Source organism: Vulpes vulpes, chromosome 2 (assembly GCF_048418805.1).
Source record: "Vulpes vulpes isolate BD-2025 chromosome 2, VulVul3, whole genome shotgun sequence".
NCBI lineage: Eukaryota > Metazoa > Chordata > Mammalia > Carnivora > Canidae > Vulpes > Vulpes vulpes.
The window spans coordinates 97,184,282-97,202,774 of NC_132781.1; the positions used below are offsets into that span (position 1 = coordinate 97,184,282).

The following is an 18,493-nucleotide window of genomic DNA, read 5'->3' on the forward strand; positions in this document are numbered from 1 at the left end:
GGGAGATGTCCTTGGGTCTCAAATGAGTCTCTTGTAGACAGCAAATAGATGGGTCTTGCTTTTTTATCCAGTCTGAAACCCTGCGTCTTTTGATGGTATCATTTAACCCATTAACGTTCAGAGTAACTATTGAAAGATACGAATTTAGTGTCATCGTAATACCTATTCAGTCCCTGTTTTTGTGGATTATTTCTTTGGGCTTCCTCTTTCTTTTACAGGGTCCCCCTTAATATTTCTTGCAGAGCTGGTTTGGTGGTCACATGTTCTTTCAGTTTCTGCCTATCCTGAAATCTCTTATCTCTCTGTCTATGCCAAATGAGAACCTTGCTGGATATAGTATTCTTGGATGCATGTTCTTCTAATTTAGGACACTGAATATATCCTGCCATCCCATTTGGGCCTGCCAGGTCTCTGTGGAGTGGTCTGCTACTAATCTAATATTTCTCCCCATATAAGTTAAGAATCTTGTCTCTCGCTGCTTAAAGGATTTTCTCTTTATCTTTGGAATTTGCAAGTTTCACTATTAAATGTCGAGGTGTTGTATGGTTTTTATTGATTTGGGGGATGACCTGTCTATCTCCTAGATCTGAATGCCTGTTTCCCTCCCCAAATTAGGGAAGTTCTCAGCTATGATTTGTTCAAATATGCTTTCTGGCCCTCTCGGTGCCCTCTGGAACCCCAATTATACATAGATTTTTCCTCCTGAGGCTGTCATTTATTTCCCTTAACCTTTCCTCATGGTTTTTTAATTATTTTTCTCTTTTTTCCTAGCTTCCTTCCTTGCCATCAATTTGTCTTCTATATCACTCACTCTTTCTTTCATCTCATTAACCCTCATCATTAGGACCTCCAGTTTGGATTACATCTCATTTAGTTGATCTTTAATTTCGGCCTGATTAGATCTAAACTCTGTAGTCATGAAATCTCTTGAATCCTTTATGATTTTTTCCAGAGCCACCAGTAGCTTTATAATTGTGCTTCTGAATTGGCTTTCTGACATTGAATTGTAATCCAAATTCTGTAACTCTGTGTGTAACTTTGTGTACTGCTTCTGATTCTTTCTTTTGTGGTGAGTTCTTCCTTATGTTCATTTTGCTCAGTGCAAAGGGGCTGTATGAGTGCGCTGAATCAAGAATACCAACCACCACCTAAGTAAATTTCAGCCTAGATGATTCTTGCAGAAGCAAAAACTTCTCTCTGTAGCATTCTGGCTGTTCTCTCTTTAAATCTCAGGACAAATTCATAGGTTTTAAAGATGATTCATAGGTGTTAAGTTTGAATCAGGTGAGTTGAAGATCCCTACTCTTCTACCATCTTGCCCCAATCCCTAGGATGGTTATTTGGAACATCGGAAGGTGATTGTAAAAAAATCACAGAAAGGAATAAATGAGTGATACTACTTAAGGGAAAATTTAAAATAAGATCAATGATGGAAGACTTAAACTACTAGGTAGTGAATCATGTCATAAAACTATAATGGTGAAATCATTATAGGAATTATACAAGAAGGAACAAAGCAATCAGTGGAAGAGTATATGATTTCAGAAGTAGACCTTAGCATATGAGTTTGTTATGTAAGAAAACAGGCAGTTTAAAACAATGGATAAAGATATATTCAGCATGGGCATCTGGGTGGCCCAGTCAGTTAAGTGGCTGCCTTTAACTGAGGTCATGATCCTAGGGTCCTGGGATCAAGCCCCTGGAGCCCAGAGTCCAAAGGTTCAAGCCCCATGTTGGTAGGTCTGGCCCCCTGCTCAGTCGGGAGCCGTCCTCTCTCCCTCTCCTTCTGCTGCTCCCCCTGTTTATGATCTCTTTCTCTCTCTCTTTCAATAAATAAATAAAATCTTAAAAGAAAATAAGATCTATTCACAATTAATTCTGAGATGCGACCATTTGTTTTAGGTGAAATTTGCATATTTAGATTTGGTTCTTCACACCGTATACTAAAATAAATGTAGAATTGATTAGAGAAGTAAAAGTAAAGAATGAAATAATGGGCAAACTAGAAGAGAGAATGGCAAGCCAAATACATAAATACCAAATTAGTGGAGGCCTTTCTGAGCATAAAGGCAAAGAAAGAAATCTTGCAAGGTAAGTTTTAAAAGCAAATATCACAATGTAAAAATACAAACTGTTGTATTATCAAAAAAAATCATATTTAGAATAGAATGGCAAATTACAGATCGGCAATACATTTAACAGAATTTCCTGCTCTTAATTCAAAGAAGTCCTGTAAAAAATAAATAAATAAATAAATAAATTTGGAAAATGTGCTATTCAAAAATGTAAAAATAAAAATAGTCAGTAAACATGTTTTTAAAGTTTATCCTCACCTGTAATGGAAGAAATGCTCATTAAAGTAAGACATATCATTTTAATCCACCAAACTACAAAAGGGATAAATATTTTTATAAGAGTTAAAATTATGTGGGATTCTTATACATAGGTTGAGTAAATGTTTTTTACAGCCATATAATGGAGTATATGCCATCATTAAAAATTAACTCTCAAGGGATATTTATGGATGTGGAAAAATGCCCAGACTATATTATTAACTGTAGAAAAGTAAGCTATCACATGTTATGATTCAATTTGATTAATACATGGTATAAGCAAATATATATTAAATAAAGTCTGGGTGGGAAATAAAATTAATGATATTTTAGCACTGGGATAATATCTACTCTGCCACATGTATAAAAGTCAAAATTCTGGATTTCAGATATCAGATGACTTGAGCCCAATTTTATATTGGAAAGTCATCTACAAAACAAAGTTCCTACATTTTGCAGATAGCCATTCTTATTGGCATTAGATTATGATTCAAGCTACAACTAACATCAAGAGCTTTTATTAAGAGAAAACAGACTCATGGCACCTGAATGGCAGAGTCAGTCGGGTCAGCTCAGGTTTGGATCTCAAGGGCATGAGTTCAAGCCCTGCATTGAGCTCCACTAGGCATGGAGCCTAGATTAAAAAAAAAAAAAAAAAAAAAGACAACAAACTTCACATTCCTGCATATTAAATTTATGTAAAATTCATAATTTGTCCTTCAATATTGTCTCCATAATATATTACTGTGTACTTAGGCTTATCTGTCATTCTCAGACCTCTATATAATGAGTAGTTCAGGCATAAAAAATCTTGGAAAATTTTAAGATCAGATTTCTCAATTTTAGAAGAAACGGTTTTAGAGGTGAAATTATCCATCTCACTTTGGAGACCAATTGGGAATAACAAGAATGCCCTATGTGGGAAATAAGATATTATTGTTTTACTAATTTTTTATTGAGAATAATTATTATAATCAATATTTTAAATTTTATGACCATTTTTCAGTTAAATGCTTTAGTATTTGAAAACAAAATAGTTTATTCCTATCTTATAGTTCCATACTATCTATCAGCTATTTTACCCAATGATAAAATGTGTTGTTAGTTATAATTATATTATTTATCATTATAGTTGTTTCTCATCTAAAATATTTCTGATTCTTTTATAAAACATCTCTCCATTTATTTGATACTGCAGGATCATTTTTCACACTTTTGCAGACTATGACAAGAAAATGTACTAAATTAAAAATTGATTTTTCTGTAAGATAACATACTCTGTTAAATACACATAAGGCTATTTAAATCATGAGACATCTTGATGAGGGATCTGCCCTAGTCTTCAGAATTTTACTGATATTTATTTTTTACATAATAATCTAGAACAGAGGCCAGAAAACTACAGGAAGTAAACCAAATTTGACCCACTTCCTGTTTTTGTAAATAAAGTGTTATTGGAACACAGCCACACTGATTTCTTAGGAATTTGTGGCTGCCTTTGAGCTACATGGCAGAGGTAGATAAGTAGAACAGAAGTGATAGCCTGCAAAGCCTAAAATATTTACTGTCTAGTCCTTTTTCAGAAAACATTTACTGATTCCTGCTCTAGAAACTAATTCCTAACCAAGTCTTAAGAATCTGTGGTTTCTTTCCTAAATTCTCTTTTGCAGATGTTTCATCTCACTGGTGAAATGACATGTGTTTCATTGTTCAGTAAGAGATGCCTATTATGTTTAACCCTTAATGTGTGTACTTTAACACTTACCTGAATATATTATCCTGGCAAAATAAGTCATATTCTGAAACCCTTTCTATAGAACTGAGATAAGTTAGAGAAGAGATAATATTTACACCTTAATACCTTGATTAGACAGATGCTGAAAGCTAGGAGGGTATTGTCTTCTAGGCTGCCTTATTAAGTGGGGTTCACTTAACATGATTCCTTGGGGCTTTGAAATTAACACCCATTGAAACTCAGTGGAGAATAGTACAATTAATTTGAAGTACAGCTCTCTATCAGTTTGTTTTGGAATTAGATAATGCTGAGAAGAAGGGAAGAAGTTGAAAATAAAAACATGGGAAACCTATCATAGTTAGGAGTTCAGACTTCATTGAAATTCATTTTGAGGGCATCCCTGGTGTCTCAGTGGCTTAGTGCTGCCTTTGGCCCAGGGAGTGATCCTAGAGACCCGGGATGGAGTCCCACATCAGGCTTCCTGCATGGAGCCTGCTTCTCCCTCTGCCTGTGTCTCTGCCTCTCTCTCTATCTCTCTGTGACTATCATAAATAAATAAAAATTAAAAAAAATTCATTTTGAGGAATATTAACAGAACAATGTCATCTCTATAAATACTGCATAAAGATTTTGCCTATGTTCGAAAGCAACATAGATTTCCTCTCATAACATGCTATAATACTAATTCCCAAATGTGATGATTGAGGACTTTAAGTGTAGAGCACATATCACATTAATATGGTACACAGAATCAATTCCTAAATATTTTCCAAAATGCTGTCTCTAAAATGAAAATTTCACTTACTCATTTTCAACAATTGTTGACTTGGTATACATATATTACAAATATATATAAAGGTATTAAGAACAGCTGATATTTACTAAATGTTTAATACTTTATAAATTCCATTACCCTATTTTACAGATGAGGAAACAAGCTTAGATAGGAAAAATAACTTGCCTAAGATCTCATTCCTGTTTTGTGCCCAAAACAGAATTCTAACTCAAGCAGTTTGACTCCACCCCCCACCACCCCCACTTTGAGCCTTATACTCCTGACGTCTAAAGTAAGCTAAAAGCAACAATCAGAGTGTAATGATAGATGCTGGCACTTGTTTGGGGGAGGCACTGAGAAAGGATTGCCCTCTCTTGGTCGGGGGGAAGGGTGGGAAGAGACAGGCTGGAGTTGAATTGGATCTACTAATTAGAAACAAAGAAGCTATTCCAGAGATAAGTAACAGCAGGTTCAAAGGCAGAGATCAAAGAGCACAGCACATTTAGGCATGGGCACTAAAGGGGCATTGGAACAGGTTGTAGAGGATGGACAGGAGGAGTGGAGGGGAACTGCCATGTTGACATTTCATACACGAAGTCAGTGGTGAATCTTCAGGAATCACCTGGGGTGCCTTGTTTACAATGAAAATTGCTGGACCCAAACTGCCGGAAAATCTTATTCAGCTACATTCATGAATTTGCTTTCAACAGGAATACTAGGTGATTCCAGTGTAGGAGAGAGCCTCTCTGCTCACAGTGTTAAGAGTGTCAGGAAATCGGGCAGTCCGGGTAGCTCAGCGGTGTAGCACCACCTTCGGCCCAGGGCTTGATCCTGAAGACCCGAGATCAAGTCCCACGTCTCTGCCTGTGTCTCTGCCTCTGTGTGTGTGTGTGTCTCTCTCATGAATAAATAAATAAAATCTTAAAAAAAGAATGTCAGGAAATCAATATGCTGGAGCATGATATGGCTAATATCATTGGGTTTTAGAAAAAACAATGCAGCGGCTCAGTGGAGAGAGGAAGGTGTCCTTAAAGGGGATTTTTTGGGTATTTTAAAATTCAGAGGTAATAGAAAGGTGATTTTTCTTAGTAACACTAAGAAACACTTTCTTGTGTCTTTGTGACACACACACACAAATACACAACCTTTTGTTTATAATTGTTTTCAAATCTGTAATATAGATTACTAGGTTAGAAAGAAAACTAAAAATTAAGTGACTGGTCGTGTGAATTTTCTAAGGCACTGTAAGTTACCAAAATGCATTACTTTTTCAAATCAAATGTTTTCATGTTCTACCATTCTCAATCCTTCGTACCCTAGCAATTAGTAAACTGCAAATCAGTTAATAGGGAATCAATTGTGAATAAATGGATGAATTACTTAATTGAATCACATATTTCCAGTGGAACCTAATTTCACACAATATAACTGTGGGCTTATTTAATAAATCAAGCAAAATGCACTTTCTGTATTTTTCCTGGGATTAACATTTTTTTAAGATTTTATTTATTTATTCATGAGAGACAGAGACAGAGACAGAAAAAGAGAGGCAGAGACACAGGCAGAAGGAGAAGCAAGCTCCATGCAGGGACCCTGATGTGGGATTCAATCCCAGGTCTCCAGGATCAGGCCCTGGGCTGAAGGTGGCGCTAAACCGCTGAGCCACCTGAGCTGCCCTAATTTAACAATTTAAAGGACTAATCAGTTAAGATGACATTTTGACTGACCCGTAAATTTAAGATACGGTACTGTCTTGTTAAATTAAGATAAAGGTTATTAATTCCCACTGACTCTGAATATATCTGGAATAGAGTAAGTGAAGACAAACTGCTCTTTAAAAATTATCTGTTCCATTTATTTACTTGTAGCTCTCAAAATGACTTGTGATCAGGTGACTCCCAAAATATACTTTTTTAGAAAATTGATATATCCTCAGGGCAAAAGGAAATGTCAATACATTTTTCAATATTTAAACAAACTTGAAAGGAAAAAAGGAGAAGAGGGAACAGCCATCTAACTCTGGAATTAAACAGGCTTCAAATGTCAGAATCTCTGGGTAACCAGAGATGATGGCCTTGATCAACTGGGGATTCTCACACTTGGGATGCCAGAGCACACACTGATGTTTATTCCACACTTAAGTTTATTCAACACAGATGGTAGGCATAAAACAGCAGAGCTCTAATGGATCATGTTCAGGCAAAATGATAGATACAGTCTTCTTTGTTGACAGTAGAGATGTTTTCACATTCCACTTGAATTAAATTATGCTCATCCATGCCATGGTACATAATCTCTGGCAAGGATTCTTAGAAAAAGTCATCATGTAGACGCATTCATCGCAAAACAAATTTTTTTTTAAAAGTTGCAAAGTAAGACTATAAGAAAACATAAGGCAAAAGTTGAATGACCTCCATTAATTGTGAACAACATATAGGTATTTATATTAGTATTTATCAGTATGGATTCATGTACCATATATAAATATATACCTAGATGTAAAATTCAGGAGTTATACAAATCCTTAATTTTAACAGACTAGCAAACATTTTTTGAATTTCCAACATGGAACAGAAATTATGTGTGAGATATACTAAGTATGATTTTATATGATACCAGCCCTAACTTTAAAATGTTCACAATCAAGTTTCATAAATAAGACATAAGTACATGAAGTTTTATATAAAAGGGAAAGTTAAATAGTAAAATAAGATGTGATCACAGCAATTATGAAGCATTATCAGGATGGACTCCGATAATAATTGCTGGGTCTTAAAATAATAAATGGACTATAGCTGGGTAGAGAAAGAGGGCAGAAAATTTTTCCAATCAAGGAAGAGAGTAGAACTAAACAAAATCTTATTAACCCAGTGCTTGCTGAATTAGACCTTTTAGGGATGACCTAAGCATAATGCTGTTAGGGGTTCATAAGAACACATTCAGGTACACTGGTTAACCAGAAGGACTCACAGAACTCCCCAAAAGCTGTTATACTCAAGGTTGCCATTTGTTATAGCAAAAGGATACAGATTAAAATCAGTAAAGGTGAAAAATACATACACACAGTAGAGTCCACAAGAGACCAAACACAAGCTTCCAGTTGTCTTCTCCCAGTGGAGTTATACAGACAGCACTTAAGTCCCCCAGCAGCAATTCGTGAAAACACACACCAAGTGTTGCCAACCAGGGAAGCCTACCCATGATTTGGTGTCCAGGGTTTTTATTGAGGGTCAGGCAGATAAGTATGAATTTCTCTAAGACTGTTCTCATCACTAATCTTCAGCCCCTCCAAGAGGTCAAACTGATTCAGCCTGGCCCCAGTCTCCAGATGAATAAAAACATCCATTCAGCATAAAGCATCTTGTTAGCATAAACTATCTTGCAAAGCCCCAAACCCAAGATTTACAAAGACACTCTTATCAGGTGCGATATCCCAATGGCTTGGAGGTTATCTCCCAGGAGCCAGACAGAGCCAGTTTTTTCTTTGGAATGTGAGGGTTTGAACACCCCAAATCTGCTGAGTTAAACTTCTACTTCACAATAGAGAGTTTGAGTGACTACGGGTCTTAAATTAAAAAAATAATAATAATAAGGAAAATAAATAGAGATCTGAAATCCTAAAATATGATACCTGCAAAAAAAATTGTCTATATCCATTTGTTCTGATGAGGAGAAAAAAAAGTATGAGTAAAAAGAAAACCAACTTCATAGGATCACAATTGGCTTTATGTTTGCATGGGGACCCAGGTGTTCTGCACAGTGTAGTGGGCATCAGTGGAATAATTTGTTGCTCTAAGTGATCCTAATAGCATGACTACCTAAGGAGTGAGTTGTTACTCACCACATTGTAAATATTTCACTGTCACTCCCATTAGCAGTTCTATAAAAGAAAGTTTATGTTGTGCTAAAGTGAAAATTTGAGAATTGGCTACTTACCAATCTTTTTCTCTTCATTTCACCCTCCTCCGACCCCAACTCTGCACCCTATTGCTGTCTTTTCTGAACTGCTATGTGTCATCTCTGAAGATGTTCCAGTGGATTCGATCGCCATCGGCAGGACTGGGTGGACAGCGGATGCCCTGAAGAGGTACATGTGCTTTCTCATGACAAGATTCTTGGGACCAAGCTGTCATATAGAGTTGCTACATCTTAATGAAGATGACATCTAATTTAACAAAGATATCCAGCAATTATCGAGCCCTTAATATGTGCCACACGTTTATCTCGATTTAGTCTCATACCCTTCCTTGGACATGGGAGCTGTTATCACCTCCATATGACTAAGAGAAGAGGGAGAGGTGAGGGGAGATGGTGGGGACGGGGGCGTTGAGGGTATTAGAGTTAGGTGTGTGGCTAGGAAATAGAACCAGAATTTGAATCTTACAAGCAAAAGGCAATTCTCTTAAACACTTACTGCTTTTCTAAGATCTCGGAAGCCATTGTTCATCCTTTTTGCTTGAGTTACAAAACCAGTGGTATGGAAGAAAAGACTGATTGCAGCAAACTAATGTAAAATAAGTTAGAAATAGTATAACATGGATACAATAACCCTGAGACAAAGGTGATGGAGACAGCGATGCAAGGACATGATTTAAGCAGGTGTATGCAATCGCAGAAGCAATTTTATCCTGTTTAAAATTTTCTAGTGAATTGTATTTACACTGTCATTTCAGGTCCCATGAACATATCCTATTAGGGTCACAAAGAAAAGTATTTGTTTTTTTCTGCCTGTGTTAAGTTTTGGGGTGTGAATTTTCAATGAAAACTCTTAACAATTACACAAGTTTTCTCATTCAGGAAAAGCAAACCATGTGAAAGTGCTCTCTTTAAAACTATTGGGAGACCAATGGTTATTAGAGCCTTTTTTAAAAACTAAGTTCTTATTTATGATGTCCTATAAATATCTTTAGAAGAACATCTTTGAGAATATACTTGATTTTTAAGTGCAGTATTGCCAATGCAGCTTTAATCAACTTTCTGACATTCGTTTGGGAGATTACAGTGATACACACTAATCTATCTATTTCACTTCACTTATAGAACAACATCATTCAAAGTGAAAATATACTGCTGGAGCGATGGTTGTGTTTTCAGATTGATGTTTCTTTCATGTAATCATATTTACCTCAATGAAAATGTTGAAATTGAATAGCTATAGTTGGGTAAAGATCGAGAGTGTAATTCAGACATCCTAATTTTCTTGCCCACCATGAACCAAGGAAATAGAGAAGAAGCCATAATGTTTTAGGTTGTCCAAAATATATCTGTGGAGAGTTTACTATATCTGGTGGAATGTGCCAAGCACTAAAATTGCAAAGAAAAAAAAATTACCCCCTATTCCCAAGGATCTCAGAGTCAAGTATTTTCAATATTCAGTGTTCCCTTTTAATTATGTAATTAAATTGTCAATATTAGTGGCTTTGTGTTGAGCAATTCTGTCCTTCTAAAAGTCACTGACTCCAGTCCATCTTCTGTGCCTAAAACTAGAGTTAGATTTTCTTTCTGATCCAGTGAGATGAATTTACTCCATGAGTGCAAATCCTAATATGAGCACTTACTATAAACTGTTCTAACCATAAATAATGTAAAAATGGAAGAAGTTTGTCCACCAGGTAGATACACCACTGAACAAAGGGCTATATTTAGAGAAGGACATGGACAGAGATTAACTCTAAGGATGTGGTGTTGGTAAGTAGCATAAGGGAAGGTTTGCTTAAAGAAGAGATATTTGAGATGAAGGATAACTGGACCTAAGAAGAGAAGTGGTGAGAAGTGAGATGGGTGAGGTAAACAGAGCCCCAACTATGACAAGCTGAAGGAGTTTGGACTTTACCCTAAAGACAAGGGAAGTATGGAGTTTCCTCAAAAACTAAAAATAGTACTATCGTATCATCCAGCAATTCCACTTCCAGGTATTTACCCGAAGAAAATGAAATGCTAACTCAAAAATATAACAGCATCCCCATGTTGATTGCAGCATTATTTATAATAGCCAAGATATGGAAATAACCTAGGTATCCACTGATGAATGAATGGATAAAGAAAGTGTAGTGTATGTGTATGAATGTACACACACATATATACATACAATGGAATATTATTTAGCCATAAAAAGAAGGAATTCTTGCCATTTGTCACAATATGGAACGATCTTGAGGGCATTATGCTAAATAAAATAAATCAGATAGAAAAGGCAAATACTGTATGATCTCATTTATTTGTGGAATCTAAACAAAACAAAAACCAAAGGAAAAAAAAACCCAAACTCATAGATAGAGAACAGATGAGTGGTGAGAGTGGGTAGAAATTAAATTATAGGAGGGGCTCAAAAGGTGCAAACTTCCAGTTATAAAATAAATAAGTCCTAAGGATTTAATGTATAACATTGTGACTATAGATAATAATACTTTGTCACATAATTTGAAAATTACTGAGAGTAAATCCTAAAAATTCTCGTCACAACAACAACAAAAAAACTTTTTGTAATTATGATGACAGATGTAAAGTAGACTTACTGCGGTAATCATTTTGCAATGTATAGAAATATCATTATGTCATGCACTTGAAACTAATATATTGCTATATGTATATCTTATATCTCAATTTGAAATATAAAAGCAAGGAAAGGATTTTAATCGTGGCTTTTTGGAAGAATCACCCAGCTATGGGTGAATAATAGGTTATGAGGCGAGAAGCCAGTAACTTGACTATAGTAATAGCCCTGGCCAGAGATGCTGATGATCTGGCCTAAATCAGTGGGTAGGGAGTGGTGACCACAGAAGAGATGGAGGGATGGATCAGTAGTCAGGTAGCTGAATGGAAATGAAGACTCTGAAAGTGTTTTAAAATTCTCTTATCCTTTTCTTTCAAAAAATCTTTTTAACACTGTATAATATTAATGTAACTCTGAAACACATTGAGCAAACGAAGCCCTGTGATCATGCTACTTAACATATGAGTGAGATTACCAGGGACTATGAAACTGGCTATTAGCTCCTACTCCTTTGCATCTGTGCCCTTCCCTATTCAAAACAAACAAAACTATTCTGAATTTTTAATTTATCACTCAGAATTTTGTTTTTAACACTTATCTGTATTGGTGCCATGATGATGATTTATTAATTTCCATAGCAATATATTCCATGCTATTAATGTACCATTAATTCACGGGGTACCTGAATGTCTCAGTCCATTGAGCATCCGACTCTTGATTTTGGCTCAGGTCATGATCTCAGAATCGTGAGATCGAGACCCACCTCAGGCTCTGGGCTCAGTAGCAGAGAGCTCTGCTCTTCCCCTAACTGGTTCAAAAATAATTTTTTAATCTTTTTAAAAATATGCCATTCTTTCACTTACCAAATACTTATTGTATGCCCAAGATGTCACAGGCATTTTTTTTAGGTACTAGAATGGAATAGTTAGGGAAAAAAATTGACAATTCAAAGCAAATTACCAAACTCTGCCTTACTAGAGGTTACATTCTCACAATCATATTTTCTTCACTCAGTCTTTGGTTTATGGACATTTGTTTCAAGATTTTTCTTCTGACAGAAGTGTCTTATGCTTATCTCCTGAATCAAATGGACACAAGTTTCTCTAATATTCCTAAAAATGGAATTAGTCATTGTGAGTTAGGTAAATGCTCAAATTTGGAAGATAATGTCAAACTATTTCCAGTTTATCCATGTTCCACTACCAGCACGATGCTGGAACTCAAACAGGCTCCCATTATTTCATGATCCCTACAACTCTGATTTTGTCAGATTTCTTCATTTCTACAAATCTAATGGGTATAAAATGGTATCTTATCAGGAACTTCATTTGCATTTCACCAATTATCAAAGAAATTGAATGTATTTTCATATTCTTTTTGGCTTCTGTGTATCTCCTTCTGCCTTTCCTTTTCTGTGAGATGCCTCTTCATATCTTTTTGTGATTTTTCTATTGAGTAATTATCTTTCTCTTTTTATTACAGACAGTAAATATCCATTGATAGTATGTAACAGACATAATAGGTCTGATATATAGCCACCTTATAAAACTCTCTTACTAATTTAAAAATATGTATCAAGATACTTGGTGGCTCTCTACATAATCAATCTTATCACCTAGAAATAATGAGAGTTTTGGAAGTAATAATCTAGAAATAATAATAGTTTGGTGGGTATCCCCCTCCCACTTTTGCTTTCTCTCTCTCTCAAATAAACAAATAAATCTTTTTATAAAATGAAAGTTTTGATTCTTACTATCCTTTATACCTTTTTATTTATTTTTGTTGTATTCTTACTTAGCTGGTATCTCCAGTTGGATGTATCTTCCCCAGATTTTGCCTTCTCTTTTCATTTTCTCCATGACTTTATTTAGTTGACATCTATTATCAATCTAAGGTACCAAATCAATCAATCTTTTATTTCCTGGTTAGTTTTTGTGTATATGTATCTTCAAAATTCATTGGAACTTGTTCATGGAATAGTACATGGGCAATTTGTGCAAATTATCTACATGTCCTCAAAAAGAATGTGTGTTTTCTAACCAATTGGGTGTCAAGTTTAGTAATGTAGTATTTAATCAGACTTTTCTCTATCCTCTTTATTTTCACCTTTTGGACTCTTTGGAGATAGTCTTGACCTTCTTATCACTTCCTTGTATCTTTTAACCTCCTCTTTTATATCATCTATGTTCTTATTTCTCTGTGTTGTCCTGAGTAGTTTCTTTAAATCAAACAAATCAACAGTAGGGATTTTCTGAAAAGGTGTTGTGGAAAAACAAGCAAAACAGGGCAAGATATCTGAATCAACTTGCCAGTTTATTAATTCTGTCTTCATCTTGTTTAATCCACTATTAAACATATTCATTGAAGTAATAATGTCAAAAAGAGTATTTTTCATTTCTAGAATTTAAAGTTTATACTTTATTAAATCTGCCAAGACATTTTTCTAGTCTATGTTACTAGTTCAATTTGAAATTTTATTTCTTTAAATATTTAATATATAATTTTTATGTATCTTATATTGGATGACCACAATATCTTAAGATTTTGGTATTTTAAATATGTTGTTCATTGTTTTTGCTAACTTTGTCAGTTTTCTTGTTCTTTTTGTGTCCTTTAATTAGGATTGCATTTTTATTTGATCTTATTCCATGGTAATCCCTGGGACCTAAATAGATTGTATTTTCCACCAAAGAATGTTTGATGAGAACCTGAGAGTTTTAGGGGATACCATATATCCCTATTTAATATAGAGAGGAGATGTTTAGATTTATCTCAGCCATCTCCTTCTGGCACAAGGCTTGATCTCCTTGAAGCACTATTGGGTTTTAACATTTCTTGTCCTCTGGGCAAATCCTGCATTTTTACCTTGCTTAATGTGTATCAGACTCTTACTCTATAGCACATAGCTTTTGCTTTGTTTTGGGGAGAGACAATAAAAAATGTACCATTGGAGATTTTCTTTGCTTCCTGCAAATCCTAGTAATGATAAATTCATTTTATCCAGAATCTACTTGTTTTGTAGAAGGAGGACCATTTAGAGTCTTTAATCTGCCTTTACTGCTCTAAGTGAAACAAGTTGAGGATGTTACCTTAAACATTAGAGTGTTTGCTAATACTGGTCTTTGACAATAGAAACACAGGGGGAGAATAATATGTGGCAAGTTCCATTTGAGATGTATTGAATTTGAGATGTCTGTGACACCCACATGCATATGTTAAGTCAATAGACGAATATTTGGGTCAGAATCCAAGAGAGAGATGTGTATTGTTGGTATCGATTTATGTAAATCAACATAAAGATGTGAATTTGAAATCATGGTGAAAATTGCTAGTGAGAATGCATATAGCAAAAAGATTAGTCAGGAAAGATCTATAAGAACTACGAACACATAATAGACAAAAATTAAAAGGAAATAAAGGAGTTATAGAAAGCTATCAGAAAACTGGTGAGAATATGTGTCACAGAACCCAAAACTAGAAAGTGGACAGCTATGTCACATGCTATGAGATATGGAGAATAAAGATGATTTTGTGCATAAGGAGATATTAGAACCACCAGCATAAGAAATTTTAATAAGGTTGTATTGGATACATTTTCATAAGTGGGGGAAATGAGAGTCTGTGAAGACCAGGGCAGACCAATCTCTCTGGAAGTATGACTGAATGGAAGGAAAAGTAGAGGAATGTCAGGATGCATTGTGGAGGAGGAGGAGGACTGAGTTTTTAAAATAAGATTGGGCATGCTTGAGTGTGTTTAAGTGCTAATGGGAACAAGGCAGTAGAAAACTCAAGATTGAAAACATTGAAGAGAAAGGATGACATTAAATGAGCAAACTCACCATACCTGAGTAAGTGGGCTAAATTGGGCCAGAGTAGATGTAGAGAGAATAGCTATAAATACTGAGACCCATCCATTATTACAGAAAGAAAGAGGGATAGGTCGGTATAGATTCAAGCAAGGATGCTGATTAGTGAAGAAATGTAGAGTTCTTGCTGATGATTCTTATCAAGGAAATAAAAGGTGAGCCCATGGGGTAATACTGGAAGAGGCATTATGGGATTATAGTTTTCAGTAGAGTGGAGAGGATTTGAAATTGATAGGACAGGGGGATGCCTGGGTGGCTCAGTGGTTGAGCACCTCCCTTCTGCCCAGGGTGTGATCCTGGAGTCCCCGATCGAGTCCCACATCAGGCTTTCTGCATGGAGCCTGTTTCTCCCTCTGCCTGTGTCTCTGCCTCTCTCTCTGTGTGTCTCTCATGAATAAATAAAATCTTTAAAACAAAAGGAAAAGAAAAATAAATTGATACAGTGATGGCAGAGGATACCAGCAAAGCAGGGCAGTGTTGCCAAGCATCACGGAAAGCCCGCTGAGGCCCAGGAGGTACATTTACGGTGGTCGGAGTTGGGGTCAGGAGGCTCTGTGATTGTCCTCCAGCTGCTCCTGGCTTAGTTACAGGCAGGGAAAAGGCAGATTTTTTTTTTTTTTTTACTCCATTCGGTATTGGGGATTTTCTGAAAAGGTGTTGTGGAAAAACAAGCAAAACAGGGCAAGATATTTGAAGGAATTGAAAAGAGAGGTTGAAGTGAGGTGGGAAGGAGATTGAAGGGTGAAAATCATTGCACTTGGGCTTCCTGTTTATTCAAAGGAGAAGCAAAAAGATATGTGGAAAGACTGTAAAGAGGACAACTGGATATATGATCTCAAACAAAACTATCTCCATCTGCTGATGAGGTCCAGCTGTGGGGGTGATAACTGATGTGGAATTAGCGAGGAGACCATTTGGCCACTGGGGCTGAAAAGATGTGGGCACCTATGTTTGGAGAATTGAATGACCCCTAGGATATTGGGAGTTGAAGTAAGGAAGAAACCTGTATCATATCCCATTAGTAAAAAAGGAAGCCATCTCGGGAACTTTTGCTGAATTAGTGATTAGTGCAGTGTACTTCATTAAGGACAATAGAAGTTTAAGAACGGAATTGGTTTAGGGATGCCCGATGGCTCAGTGATTGAGTCTGCCTTCCGCTCAGAGCATGCTCTCCAGATCTTGGGATTGAGTCCTGCATTGGTCTCCCGCAGGGAGCCTGCTTCTCCCTCTGCCTATGTCTCTGCCTCTCTCTCTCTCTCTCTCTCTCTCTCTCTCTCTGTGTGTGTGTGTGTGTGTGTCTCTCATGAATAGATAAAGTTTTTAATTTTTAAAAAAAGGAATTTATTTAGTAATAATTTTCAAAAGTGAGGTGAGTACCGCCCAGGTGCAGACTAGTTATCTTCCACTTAAGACCTACCAACAGGATAGAGTCCTTTGAAGAACAAAGAGGTGAGGACAAACAGCAGCTTCTAAACCATAAAAGTTTGGGTGTTGGAGATCGTTGCTGCTGAAGGTCAGAGTATTTATTTTTGCAGGCTCTAAATAAAAAATAAAATATGCATCTTTTCCTGGTATCTTCAGTCTAGCTCCGCTAGGGAGAAATAAGTTAAATGATTACAGGAGAGCCATTCAATATTTTGCTTGGCTGGTTTTGAATAGTTCATAAAAGAAAACAAAACTTTTAAATATTCTTTGAACCTGTGATGGATTCTTTTTGAAAGAATAAAGTAATATGGAGCATTTACCAAACTTTTAATATTTAACATTACCGGTTTGAATTGCGTTCTTTCTCCACATCCGTGGAGTAACCGTGTTTTCAATCTTCTCTTTATGCGCACATTTTCTTCTTGTATGAACTTCTCCCTCTTGACATCATGTCTTTTATAAATAAATTGGTATAAAATGTAGGGCAAGATAAAGAGTAATGTGAGAGGTTAACTGCAGGAATGATGTAATCCAAGTATCTGAAGGTGAAAATGCTTTGCTATATCCAGTTTTTTCCTCATCTTTTGTATACTTTGTAAATTATTATAATCTACAAATACTGCCCTATACAAAAATAACTGCTTCCTCATCTTGATCTGAGAGCCTTTTGTGTTTCACAACCCAACTTCTTTGATGTGACTTTTTTAAATGCATGTACAATCACTCTTAAGTTTTCTCATTTGTTTCTCTTATTAGTCCAAAGAGAAGATGTGTGAGAACACAGAGCCAATGGAAAGTTCTTCTCAAACCACCACAACTGTACAAGCAACAACCACAAAATTCAGGGTCTTAACGACCACCAGAAGAGCAGTGACATCCCAGCTGCCCACCAGCCTGCCCACAGAAGGTGCTCTAGATATTTTTGCTCTTTTTCTGAGGGAAGAAAAGTTGACATGTGCAGGAGTAGTTCTCTAGAAGGAAAGTAATTCTTTGGCAAATTGTATTTCTAAAGGGGAAAAGACAAAATTATTATGGAATAAAAATATGTGTTGGGATTCTTTTAATATATAGTGCCTTTTATTAAGATTTAGCTTTTACTATGATCCTGGCTCTTTGTCCTCCCTAAAAAAGAAATAGAGATGTCCTTTTGTATTGCTAAATTGTATTGTAACTGAATTCAACATTTCAGTCACAGGAGAGAAAGGCAAAATGCATATGGAGAAAATAGGTAATTCTATTTATACACAGTTCTAATATTTACCTTAATACAGACAATAAAATGTGTTTGTCTATAATCTATAGAGGGGCACTGTGTATGTCACAGAAATTGTCTTGAAAGACATTTCCTCTACCAGGGAAGACAAAAATACTAGAGAATACATAGGCACAACTCATTGGGGGAAGAAGGTATATCAGCCAAAATATAGGCCTTTATCCTGAGTCATACCCCTAAGGAGAAAAATGAGGCTAGTTGGCCAAGAGTAAGCTTTGAGGGGGAAAAATGGTCTTACTTATTTAGGGTCATAAACCTTGCTTTCATTTGAATAATAAATTAAACTTGAAAGTTTTGCTTTTAATTGAAATTTAATTGGATATTGGAAAAAGTTAACTGGAATAAAGTTATAAAATGATATGAGGACAGCTTCTAAATACATTCTATTGCTTTTAAAACCAACATTATATTTTAATCCATATTATTTTGGGTTGTTTATATAGCCTGTGAAATATTTCTGTAGTTGAATCCTACCCTGTGAAAATATCCCTTAAATTTGAATCTTATTCTTTAGACTAAAATATAATCACTGAAAATAAAAAAAAAAGGCATGCTGATTTGTTCCTTTTGTTCATTATGGGCGTGGTCTTTTC

The 18,493-nt window shown here is 35.7% G+C and overlaps 1 protein-coding gene across 3 annotated transcripts in view; it reads left to right on the forward strand.

The window, feature by feature from the left end:
• Nucleotides 1-18,493, forward strand: part of PLXDC2 (plexin domain containing 2) — a 455,724-nt gene that overhangs the window by 370,388 nt on the left and 66,843 nt on the right. For all 3 annotated transcript variants that reach the window (XM_072749365.1, XM_072749364.1, XM_026013595.2), the window contains 2 exons: nucleotides 8,870-8,930; nucleotides 17,384-17,534. In XM_072749365.1, the coding sequence (XP_072605466.1) occupies nucleotides 8,870-8,930; nucleotides 17,384-17,534 (212 nt within the window). The remainder of the gene's footprint in view (nucleotides 1-8,869; nucleotides 8,931-17,383; nucleotides 17,535-18,493) is intronic.